The sequence below is a fragment of the Penaeus japonicus genome, unplaced genomic scaffold (genome assembly GCF_977035675.1).
Source record: "Penaeus japonicus unplaced genomic scaffold, GWHDUDI00000001_assembly GWHDUDI00000031, whole genome shotgun sequence".
Taxonomy (NCBI): Eukaryota; Metazoa; Arthropoda; class Malacostraca; order Decapoda; family Penaeidae; genus Penaeus; species Penaeus japonicus.
In genome coordinates this window covers 19,778,479-19,790,978 of record NW_028234433.1, presented here as the reverse complement: position 1 = coordinate 19,790,978, position 12,500 = coordinate 19,778,479, and the positions used below count along the sequence as shown (strand labels likewise).

Here is a 12,500-nt window from a genome sequence, read left to right as displayed (position 1 = left end):
CCCCTCGCCCTTCACGAGGGGGTGGGGTGGCCAAGGGTGCCAAGAGCGACGACGCCGGCAGAATACACATATCAAGCTCCTGACGCCCTCGTCCGAGATATGTTACGAGGCAAACCTGAATCCATAAGCTATGCTGCGATATACGATATTTGAATACTTCCAAATACACACATATCCAAAAGGAGGGTTTCCAAAGAGGAAGAAACAGTCCAGCATAAAATAACGTGCATTTACATCACGACCTCGAGGATATCTGGCAAAGTCTGGTCCTGTTGCCTATCGCCGTGGCGGCGCTTCGACCCTGCTACACACGATAGCACGATTCGTTTGCTTAGCCTGCTAGATGGTGCCCTGGCAGTGCTGCCATGCACGCTGGTAGCGGCTCCCTCCTGGTAGCGGCGAATCGGCAGGAGGACTCGCCGGTGCAGATGTCACACCTGCGGACGTCCTCTGCTCTGCTGTTGTCGTCCTGCGTCCACTGGTCGTCTCTCAGCTGTCGCGATGAACAGTCCAAGTCCTTGGCGGGGTGGCTGACGAGCGCCTTGTCATTGAGCCCCATCTGATCAGTTCTCATATCGAGTCAGTAACACCATACCGATTACCATATAGACTCTTGATTTATTTGTTTTTAAATAATAACGGAAATCTAGCCCAGTTTAAATCCTTTGACTATATTATCACAGAGAACAACTTGGTTTGCCTAAATGCCCATTCCCATTATATTGCAGTACATCACAAAGCAAAGAGATTCCTAAGTAGATATGAATTTACAGTTTAATGACAAAAAAATCTCGTTCAATATATTCTAGGCTATCACTCTCTAGGCTCTCCTGCAGTGATCAGCGTTACTAGTATATGTATATGTATATGTATATATATATATATATAAAAGGATTCGACAGCCCCGATGAGTACTGGTGCCCAGGGGTAGGCGTCGACCTGCGCAATAATGCACTGTTTGCAAACATTTGTGACATTTTCATACCCAGAACAGTCCCGAGCGGTTAGTGAGACGCCCTAACCTGCGCGCCCCTCTTGCCCTCACTCCGAACTGCATTCTCGGATCCGAACTCACGGGATGAATGAGGTAATGAGTAAAAGTTTGAGGTGCATATTTGTTCCCTATAGATAATCACTCCTTTCTCTCTCTCTCTCTTTCTTTCTGTTTCTCTCTCTTTCTTTCTTTCTCTCTCTGGGCAAGGGCGAGGGGCCACGTGTTGCTCCCACTGACCGCAGGGACCGCAAAGACTAGATTGACGAGGAACTACAGTGAATGTACAAGTGGTTGGTACAAAATGTCACAAGCATTTTACTGGGCTTATGTGCTCGGATATTTAGAAATGACAAATCCATTTTTCTTGCTTTCTTTCTTTCTTTCGTCTCGATTCACATTGAATGGACACATTTAAAAACTCAAAAGAATGAATTAAAAAGATAAATTAACAATCATAGTTGAAATGATGAGTTCGTAAGAGCATGAAAATGAGATCTTTACATATAAAAGAAGAATATCATTCTATACACAACACCTTTGATGCCTATTAACAAAAAACAACTTACAGATTACAGTTCATTCCGTCAATACGTTTTTTTCTTTCTTTGTTTATGTATATATAATTCGCTATCCTATGACCATCCTTTTTTCACCCGTTAGGGGAAGCGTCTCAGGAACAGCGAGACATTCTTTTGTTTTTTTCTTCTAAATCCTGTAACATTATAGATTTCGTGTCTCGCACTATTTTGTACATGGAGGCTGGATATTGACACGGGGATTTCACTTCTCGCTGGATCTGCTCTTGCAACATTTATCATTGTTGATCATCTTTATATATATATATCTTTTCATATCAATATATATTTATTGTATTGGAGGGGGATTAAATGTAATTCTTTTTTAAGATTTATTTATCTTTCATTTATTTCGTAAATTATCATTATTATCAATATTTTTTTTTTCACTGGTTTATCGTCTCTCTGAAATCATCATTCACCATCACTCGTCACCATAGAAGAACTTTTTCAAAGCCACAATATCCAAGGTCTGATGGTCCTCACCAGAGCGGCCTCTCCTGGACCACTAAAACGGCAAAGCTTTAAGCTCTATTAATCCTGTTCCGCGATCACCCCCTTCGCGTTCGAAGCGGAGGGGGACGCGGGCGGGGGGGAGAAGGAGGGGGGGAGAGGGCCGGGCACGTGTTGGAGAGGGCGGGGAAGTCGTGGGTAACTTGTGGGTAAGCGATGAGTAACTTGGTTACTTGTAGAACCACGGCGGCCATGTCGGAGGCAGGCGAACCACCCCGGGCGCTATTCCTCTGTTCTGGAAGGGGACGAGAGGCGTGAGTACCAGGGGAGCCTAACGGGAATTTTTATCATCTTAAAGGATAGCAGATCTCTATGGCGAAGTTATTCATTCGTATAAGACCATCGCTTGAACCCTCTTAGCTCTATAGCATAAACCACAACTATGCTAGAGTACATGCACGCTATATACGAAATATTTCATTAAAAAAATACCTATCATACAAATAAATCAAGTCACGAGAAATGATATACAGATAACGTAATCGGAATATTTCATGAGAAAAAAAAAACGGCTACAGAGTAATACTAAGAATACTGCAAAAACAGAGTACTGTATTCTTGTATGTACCTGGGTAGCTTTACTGGAGACTTACACAGAGGGTTGGCATGGATCACGTCCTCGGCAAGGGCATGACCTCAGGGGCGGGCGAGGGGCAGGGGGCGGGGTCACACCCCTGCTGCTGCTCCCCTTCCATCGGGTTGCCGGACTCGAGGAGCTCGCCCTCTCCGCCTGGGCCTAGGGGGGAGGGGAGTGGTTAGTTGAGGGTGTCGCTCCGAGGAGGCGTATGAATGGCACTGATATTTATCTTATTTATCTATTTATTTTTTTCATTATGTACTTATTTCTTATATTTGTCCGCCATGTGTTTGTAACGTGATTAGGTATTTGTGAAACCAGTCCCGTGACTCACCTGACGGTCGCTTAGGTACGGGGAGCACGTTCTCGCCCTCGCGCTCTCTCTTGACTCTCGCGTCCAGCTTCTCCTCCTCCCGCGCCTGCTGCAGGAGGGCGGCGGCCACAGCGGCGGGGGGGAACGACGGGGGCAGCGGGGAGGAGAGGGAGGCGGAGAGGGGCGAGGTTAGCGAGGCAGGTAAGGGAGAGGTGAGGGAGGAAGGGAGTGGGGAGGCATGGGAGGCGGGGAGGGGAGACGTGAGCGACGCGGGGAGAGGGGAGGCGAGGGACGCCGGGAGGGGGGAGGCGAGAGACGAGGGGTGAGGCGAGGCGAGCGTGGGTGGAAGAGGCGAGGCGAGTGAGATTGGCAGGGGCGAGGCGAGTGAGATGGGGAGGGGTGAGGCGAGCGAGGAGGGAAGAGGCGAGGCGAGCGAGGAAGGGAGGGGCGAGGCGAGCGACGACGGGAGCGGGGAGACGACGGAGGACGCGAGAGGCGAGATGAGCGACGGCGACGCCGACGACGTGTCGAGGCCGGGGGTTCCGGGGCCGTTGCTCTTGCCGGGGTCGAGAGGCTGGTCGCGGCACCCATCGCGTATCTTGTGGGTCAACATGTGCTGCTTCATATTCCCCTGGGGGGAAGACCTTAGTCAGCATGGGTTTGTCGGACACATCGCGCCGCCTCTTGGGCAGCTCGTGAATAAACTTTTTTTGCATAATTTCTATATATCTCTGGATTATTACAAAGCTTTTTATATAAATAATTTGTATTTTTCTCTGGATTATTATATATGATGACATTCTATCGCTATAACACTATCAAACAATTGTAATGATTATCATCAGATAGAAAGAACATCATTCTTATCAGGGATGGATTCCCTCCGAGAAATAAGAAAGGGTCGCACCTTAGTTGAGAAGCCTCGGTCGCAGATGCTGCACTTGAAGGGCCGCTCCTTCGTGTGGGATCGGATGTGGATCTCAAGCGCTGATTGGCAGGCGAAGGTCTTGAAGCAAATCTGACACGTGGTGTTTCCGCGGCCTGCAAAATATTCATCAAATTGTTTCGTTTATTGTGGGAAGGGAAACTGTAGATTTATAAAGATTATTATGACAATCACGAGCATGAACAAAATTCTATTGCACAAAAAGCCTCGTTTAGAGACAATGGGAAAAATGCCAATTCGACTCACCTGGCATGCTGGGCATGTAGAGCGGGTTGAGGCCGGGCATGGAGTGCGTGCCGGGCGTCAGCGGGCCAGTCGTGAGGGGCGGCGGGAACAGTCCGAAGGGCGAGAAGAGATGCGGGTGAGATCGCTGCGCCAGGTCCAAGGGCAGAGGTATTCCTCCTTCCTGACTCCCTGTGCTGACGGCGGGGCTGACGGAGCCGCTGATATTATGGTCGGGCGGCGACACCTGGCTGTCGGCGGGGGCGTCATGCGACCTCTCGCCCAGGTCAGAGTAGTCCGACGGCGTCGGCGACACGGAGGCGCGGGGGGAAGTCATGCCGTTGTAGTTGTCTTCGCGAGCCCTCACCGTCAAGTCCTCGGCTGTGCGCTGCTCGGCGCTGCCCGTCGAGGACGACCTGGAGGAGGTGCTGAAGGGACGAAGGTACTTCTCCTCCTCGTTGCTCCGCTCTTCGCTCTCCATGATCTCCCGGTGTCTGAGGGCCTCGGGGGACAACTGGTACCTGAGGTGCAGCGGCAGCGGAGGGAAGCCTTGCAAGGGCGGCGGCGGCAGAGGGAAGCCCTGTGACAGCATCTGCGGGAGCGACGTGGGCGTGTGCAGGTGAGGGTAGTCCCTGACCTCGGCGGCGGCGATCTGCTCGGGAGTGAGGTCGGTGGGCTCCCCCGTGTGCTGCCGGATGTGTTGCTGAAGCACCAGGGCGTTCGTGTACTTCTTGTGGCACACCGGGCACTGGTGCAGCATTCTCATGGGCGGCTTGGCGCGGTGGACGCCCATGTGAGTCTTGAGGTTGCCCTTCGTGGTGAAGGCGCGCCCGCAGATTTTGCATTTGAATGGTCTTTCTCCAGTGTGTGTGCGGTAATGCATCTGCAACGCCGACTTGCACGACAGGACGCGGTGGCAGATGATGCATTGGTTCGGGTCCGTCAGCTTGTTCTCGATGTTGTTGACGAGCTGCTCCAGTTTCATCGTCTCGCTCGTTTTCTGGATTTCGATGAGCGCTTCCCATGAGTTGTCGGAGCTTCCGGGCTTCGGGAGGAGGTTTGTATAGATATGTGGATCTTTGGCTGGGTCGACGCCTGGGGGGATGCTCGGGGGGCCCATCGGTCCGGGAAATGAGGTAGGAAGTCCGGGAAGAAAGGGAAAGTTCAGAGGAAGCCGAGGACCTGAGAATGGAATAGTCGGTAGCCCAAGCGGACGAAAATCTGGTCTCATCCTGAGGTCGGTTGGCTGGTCCGTGCTGAGAGGACGCGAGTCGCTGCTGTCCATGTCCTGGTCCTCTTTGGCACTGTTCGCGTCGGCGGCGTCCTTCAGCTCCTTCTCGGTGCGGACGCGGATGTCCAGCGGGTGTGGTTTGGCACTCATGTCGCTGTCTGAGCTCTTCCTGTCCGACATATCGCGCATCTCCTGCGAGTTGAGGAAACGGTCCTCGGACGCCTCTCGCTCGCTCTTGAACTTCCTCTCGCTGTCGAACTTGTTCTCGCTCTCCATCATACGGCTTTCGTCGTCGAACCTTCTGTCTTCGAACGCCTTGTCCTCGTCAAACCGCTTCTCTTCTTCGAAACGCTTCTCTTCGTCAAACCTCTTCTCCTCGTCAAACCTCTTGTCTTCATCAAACCTTTCTCCTTCGTCAAACCTCTTCTCTGTGTCAAACCGCTTCTCCTCCTCGTACCTCTTTTCCTCCTCAAACCTCTTCTCGTCCTCGAACCTCTTTTCCTCCTCGAACCTCTTCTCTTCCTCGAACCTCTTCTCCTCCTCGAACCTTTTCTCTAGAAATCTGTTCTCCTCTTCGAATCTCTTTGCTTCCTCATACTTTTCGTCCTTTAATGGATTGCTTCCAAAAGGTTTATCATCGTCGAAAGTTTTTGACTCGAACCTTTTCTCTCTGTCGGAGCTGTTTTCGTTGAGGCCGATTCCCGCCATGCTGACCATGTCCACGGGGTCGTTCTCGCCCTTCTCCATTTTGGAATCGTATCTGCTGGAGTGTCGTGAGGTGTCGTCCACGTCCATGCTGGAGTCTCCTCTCTCCATGCTGAAGTCTCGCCGTAGAGCTTCGGGCGACGACCGGGACTCGGAGACGCTAAGGTTCTCGGGTTCGTCGTCGCGGGGCTGTCTGGCGAGGTTGAGGAGGTTGAAGGGTCTGTGGAGGTCGAGGGATGGGGGCGGGCCTGGCAGCCGGTAAGGAGGTAGGGCAGGGCCGCTCGACATGGAGGGGAAGGGGTTCGGAGGCCCTGTAGGCGGAGAGGGATAGTCCTTTAGCTCTCCAAGCTGTGCCAGGAGGGGCGGGTGGAACTTGTCTAGGTGTTCCGGGACAGGATGTGGGTTCATCTTCACGTGGGGGAACCTCTGTGCGTGACGCTGGAAGTGCACCTTCAGGTTGCCCTTGGTTGTAAATCGGTTTCCACAGACGTTGCACTTGAAGGGTCTCTCTCCCGTGTGGGATCTGATATGGATCTGGAGGGCCGAGTCGCTGCCGAAGACCTTGCCGCAGTAGCGACAGCGGTGCTTGTAGTAGGGGTCCTTACCATCGGGGGGTTTGTGGTCGTCGATGAGTCGGCTGGTGAGGAGACCTTGCGAGGCGTTGTTGAGAACGTTGTTGGCAGTTCGCTGAAGCATCTCCAGCGTGTTGGGCTCGTCGGACGGCGGGGGTTCCGTGTGCTGGATCACGGAGGACGCGATGCTGGACGCCGTCATGGGCGGGGAGATCGGGCGGTCTCTGGGGTCGAGAGGGGTCCCACTGGTGCTGGCAGACACCAAGGGGGAACCTGGCGGGGGTCGCTCGACGCTGCCCTCATTGCTGGGGGGAGCCTTAAAGCGCTCCATGAGGGTGCTGAGGAAGGAACTGTTGACGCCATCCTGGTTATTGTTCTCCGAAGTGGGCGGGGCCGGGGGGCGGGGGGAGGTGGTAGGCGGGGAAGGGGCTTTCTGCTCCTGATTCTCGCTCGGCGCTTTCGACTCTCCCTCGGGGAAGTTCGGCAATCCCGGGCTACCTTCCTTGTTCTTAATCGACAACTGCGCCTGCAACTGCTGGATGAGCTGCAGTTGCATCATCTGTTGATGCTGCAAAGTATACAACGTCCCCTGCAACATGGCGAACTCCTGCATCGCCTGGGGGTTGTTCTGCGAAGAGTTAAGCGCCGACGTCGCGAACTGCGTCAGTGCCATCCTCGTGTTCTGGATGGCCTCGAGTGCCAGGTTGGACTGCGCCAGCTGCTGGTGTATGGGGCCGACGGGCGCGCTGGCGGTGTTCGACTGCGCCAGGATCTGTCTGATTTGCGCCAGAGGGCCGCTTTCCAGCGGGTTGCTGTCGCTATCGTAGCCATTGTTGCGGTCGACGGACGACTCCCGCGACTCGGGAGTGGCTTCGTGAGCCGTGCGCGCCTTCAGCGCATGTGCCTGGTTGTTATTAGCGACGTCCTGGTGCCTCCGCAGTTCGTCCGGGTGGGCGCCTTCGTGGTGGCCAGGGGGCGTCTCCGGCACCGGCAGCACGGGAGGGTCCCGCCCGCACGCCACTCGGTGCTCCTCCAGCTGCTCTCGGGAACTCAGCTCCGCCCGACAGTAGGGGCAGATGTATGATTCATCTGTCTCACCTGGAAGGAAGCAGAAAAACACGAAGGGTTAGCAACAGCGGATTCTAGTTAAGATCGTGTATAAAACTATCTTTAATTTAATTAAATAATTCAAGTGAAACTATCTCTACTCTTTGAAAGCTTTAGTTTCATAAATAGTAAGGAATATCAAGAGATTTCCAGACTGCATTTATCTAAAAAAAACTATCAATTGTTTTTGTTTCTCTACCTTACGTTTGTTTGATATTCTAACATCTATTTTCCATAATACAAATATCCAACAGCTAATGTCCTCCCATATTTTTCCAAAAGCATGTAACTTTGTATTTCCAGTCCAGAATGAATAAAAAAGAATGCTGCGCCACTTTTACTATAACAGTATGGCGGATATATTATGTTTAGGCGATCGCACAATCAAATATGGATTTTTTTTAGAAAAAGAAAACTATATAAATATAATAATTCTGATACCATTACAACCCTGAACTCCTTAGCCCACACACAACTCCAATTATCATTTTAATGATAATGAGAGTAGGGAAATCATGACATATATCATTATTATAACCATATATCGCTACTTATATATTTGTCGTAATCTTTATCGTAACATGAATCGTGATGTCTACATTGTGACAAGACTCGTATGAATGATCGAGCAGGAAAACAATATGAAAAAACGAACGAAATAATGAAACGGAAAGAAGAAGAAGAAAAAAAAACAAGCAGAAAAATGGTCGAAAACTCCAAATAGGAAGTGGGCGTCACGACTTTTTCATAACGCTCGGACGCCCTTCCTTCCCGGCAGCGAAGACGCGACTAAAGACCCGAGTCCGACGCGACACTCCAGCTGAGAGACGAGCTCGAGGCCGGCGGAGATGATGGAGAGGGCGATGGAGCCTTGGACCGATGCCCGCTACCCACACGCCCCGACTACCACATGCCGCCCGCCATTCTTCCCTTCCCATCAAGCCACTTACCGGATTGCCGTCCCTCATGCCCTTTTTTGCATGATCCGCCATGCACGGGAGAGGGGACGCACCGTGGGGAAATGCAGAGACACGTTCTATCCCGATTTTTAAAGCGTTTTTTTCTTGCGAAACCGAGTCTTATTAATTCTTTTCATAGTGGTTATGATTCCCTCCCTGTAAATCACAACGCAAATGATAAAGAAGAAGAAGAAGAAGAAGAAAAAAAAAATACAAGCATAGTGGAGGTCCCAGACAGACCTTGGTTGTTGCTTAGAAATTTATAAGATGCGTTAACTTTAAGATTTTGTTTTGTTTTGTATTTTTTGTTCTCATTTTCATATGCAAACACACGCAAATATAAACGCACACTCATAAAAAACACGTACACACTTTCGCAAACACACAGACACAGCAGAGTAAGAAATGCCAGCCGAGTCGCAGCTCCCAGACAGATCCGATCTGATCGTTGGCCAGAAGTTGATCAGAAGCGCAGACCGTTTCCTCGCGAGCGCCGCCGTCCCCGCCAGCCGAACGGACGCGCGATAGCATCAAACGAGCGTCCATAAAGCCTTCCTCACGTAGGTCACACGCCCGAACTATACATAGAAGTTGTCACGGGTCCACCCCACACCCCCACAGCCCCACAACCCCACACCCACAAACCCCACGGCCAGTGACAGCGACGCCCCTCGGGAGGTTATGAACCACGTTATGACATACGAAAATAGACAAAAGAAGTAAGGTCTCATTTTCATCGCTGTGCCGGAGGACGTGACGAGAGCAGCGACCGATGCCAGTGCACTCTTTCGGCATCGTGTTCCTTTACCAGCTCGTAACCGTTTAACCCGCGCATCAACAGAGCGCTTTATTACGGACGATTTTAATTATGATCTCGAATAAAAAGAAAGAAAGAAAAAGGAGAAAAAAATAGATAGAGAAGACAGCTGAGCGTGATGTATCAGCGGCGCTCATTCTGAAGGCTCGGGTACTGCGCGGACGCGAAGGTACTGTCGCATCTTGGGCAGGGTCCCACAGTGGCAGCGATGACCATCTGCGCGGTGGAGGGTAGCGACGGCGGAGGAGGGGCGGGGAGGGTACTTAAGAGGGGTGGCAGTGTGAAGAGGGGGGGGTAGGAGGGAAGAGAGAGAGGGGGATTGGAGGGAAGGGGAAGGCGGCAGAGAGCGGGAGGGTGGGAAGCTCCTTTTAATATTCCTCCGTGGAGAACGAGCTTTACTTGAGCTCCAATCAAAAGAGAAAACACTGATGTGATTGGCTACAGTTCCTCCATGGGCAGGATGCGATTGGTCCTTGCCCTTGCCTCCCCTCCTCCTTACCCCCCCGAGCGAGTACTTCAAATCCCCCCCCCCCCCTACCATTGATGGCGTCTGTTTGAAGAGGCAGAAAAAAGGAGATAAAAGTGCATGGGAACATCCATCCTTAATAACCGGATAATGCCATTAGCGATGAAAGCATTAGGGGGACGACGTTACAGTGACACTCCGCTGCCCCTAATGGCTGCCGGGTACCTCTCCACACACGGGGCAAAAGAAGAGACAAAAAAAAAAAGAAAACTAGAAAAGATAGAACCGAAAGATAAGGAAAAAAAAATATGAATGAGAAAAAAATAAAAGGTTTCGAAGTAATAATTCAGGCGTGTTATAAGAATAGCTATCGGTACGCGACGCATTCTTGCAAAATATTCCGTATTATCATTATATTAATGCAAGACGATCTGCATTAGCCAAACCAATGGCGGACATTCGCTCACGACTTCCAGAGATGATGAAAAGCTGTTGAATCTGTTACCCCGGTATTCCCGCCAACGGGGAGTGTCGCGGCTGTCTTTGGCCACCCTCCGGGCCCGCCATTTTGTTACCGATATCAATGTTTGGATATGATAATGCGGATCTTTGACGAGTATGTCCTGCGGGGCTGTCGGTCGGCTCGGGACACTGGGAGGATGGGCCAAGGGTGGGGGAGGGGGGAGGGATCCTGCCGACCCATCCAGTCTGTCCCGTCACGCGGAACACGATGAAACGGCGAGCCCGCGCGACCACACATAATACACCCGCTCTTTGCCCGAAGAGGGGAAGGGGGAGGGAGGGAGGGAGGGAGGGAGGGAGGGAGGGTAGGAGATACCCGAAGAGGGGGGAAGAGGAGGGGGGGAGAGAGGGGGAAGAGGCAGGGTATTGGAGGTCGGATGAGAGGTCCTAGGTTCAGGGACTGGTTAGGGACTCTTACGTAGGAGAAGGGGAAAGAGAGGCTGGGGCGTCCTGAGGAGGGGAGGGAATGAGGTAGGGATAAGACTCGCATCCTGTATGGTAAACCTGGATTTTTTTTTATTTGCATATGGGACAAAGGCGAAAAGATGGTTGGTTATAAAGGACGGTATTATTTATTTTCTTTTTTTCTGGATCAAAGGAAAGGAGAAAAAAACATACGATTTGTATTCATGATTATGAAAAAAATATTAACAGCCAATAATGATAAAGTCTCTCTCTCTCTCTCTCTCTCTCTCTCTCTCTCTCTCTCTCTCTCTTTCCTTCTTCCTTTCTTAATGAACGTCGACACCTGCAACTCGTCCACTAACATACACAAACGATCAATCTTCAACCCATCTTCTCATACGAAAAAAAGGAAAGAGAGAGAGAGAGAGAGAGAGAGAGAGAGAGAGAGAGAGAGAGAGAGAGAGAGAGAGAGAGAGAGAGAGAGAGAGAGAAGAGAAGAGAAAGAGAAGAGAAAGAGAAAAAAAGAGAGAGAGAGAAAGAGAAAGAGAAAGAGAAACAGAATGGGAAAGAGAAAGAGAAAGAGAGAGAGAGGGAGAGAGAGAGAAAGAGAAAGAGAAAGAGAAAGAGAGAGAGAGGGAAACAATAATAAAAATGTTTGCCACTACAACATCCCTGGCACATTGTTGTCACGGGGCAAATGACATCGAGCGGTGTAGTTGTTGGTAGCCCTTGCCAACAACAATGGCGGACTACTTGTCGTCAACACTCCCTCCTTCCTTGTCCGACAACATTATGATGGGTCGTTACGCCCACATGCTCGCGAGCTGCTGTTTCACGCCCACCCACTGGCGCCCTCTGCATGTCTCGTCAGCCAGCATAGGGCGGGGTGAGGGGGAGGGGGAGTGAGGGAGAAGGGTCGAGACGAGGGAAGTAGCGGATAATAAAGAAAGATGAAAGAAAAAAAATGAAGGAAAAGCGGAATGTAAAGAAAGATGGAAAGAGAAAGTAGGAAAAATAGGATAGAAAGGAACATATAAAGTGAAAAATGGGGAAAATACAAAAAAAGAAAAAAGAAAAACGAAAAAGGGTGAAATAAAAAACAACAACAGAGAATTTATAAAACAAGTATAAATACATTCAGGAAAAAAAGAGGAAGGCAGAGGAAGATTTATAAAGTGAATAAGAAAAAAGAAAAAGAAAAAAAACTTTGACGCAGAAGATGGAAGACATAAGAAAGAAAGGATAGAAAGAAAAAAAGAAAATCAAAATAAAGAAAGAACATATACGAAAGATGAAAAAAAAATGAGTGATAAATACAAAGAAAAAGTGAAATGAAAGATATACAGAAAAAAAAGAATATGAACCTGAACAGAGAGGGGGGAAAGACCCCACTAGATTATGAGGAAAATGGGCCTTAGCGAGACGAGAGGAAGGGGAGGATCAAGCGCCTGGAGCGGGGGGGGGGGGGGCAACAAGACATGTACTATTGGCCGGCATGACATGTACACATATTGAGCACAGTACAACGTCACAGTGGCGTCCCTTTCGTCCGCCAATCCGCCGTTCAATGGGAGAA

General features: G+C 50.4%; 1 protein-coding gene across 4 annotated transcripts in view; it reads right to left on the bottom strand.

Annotated features, from left to right (window-relative positions):
* The window catches only part of LOC122250678 (homeotic protein spalt-major), a 493,326-nt gene that overhangs the window by 1,693 nt on the left and 479,133 nt on the right, over window positions 1–12,500 (bottom strand). For 2 of the 4 annotated variants that reach the window (XM_086555914.1, XM_043012230.2), the window contains 5 exons: window positions 4,165–7,746; window positions 3,880–4,013; window positions 2,994–3,603; window positions 2,676–2,818; window positions 1–2,317 (listed from right to left, as the gene is read on the bottom strand). The exon at window positions 1–2,317 is cut by the window's left edge and continues 1,693 nt beyond it. In XM_086555914.1, the coding sequence (XP_086412040.1) occupies window positions 2,694–2,818; window positions 2,994–3,603; window positions 3,880–4,013; window positions 4,165–7,746 (4,451 nt within the window). In that variant the 3' untranslated portion in view covers window positions 1–2,317; window positions 2,676–2,693. Of the gene's footprint in view, window positions 2,318–2,650; window positions 2,819–2,993; window positions 3,604–3,879; window positions 4,014–4,164; window positions 7,747–12,500 lie in introns of all 4 variants that reach the window. The other 2 variants (XM_086555915.1, XM_086555916.1) reach the window with 2 other exon arrangements.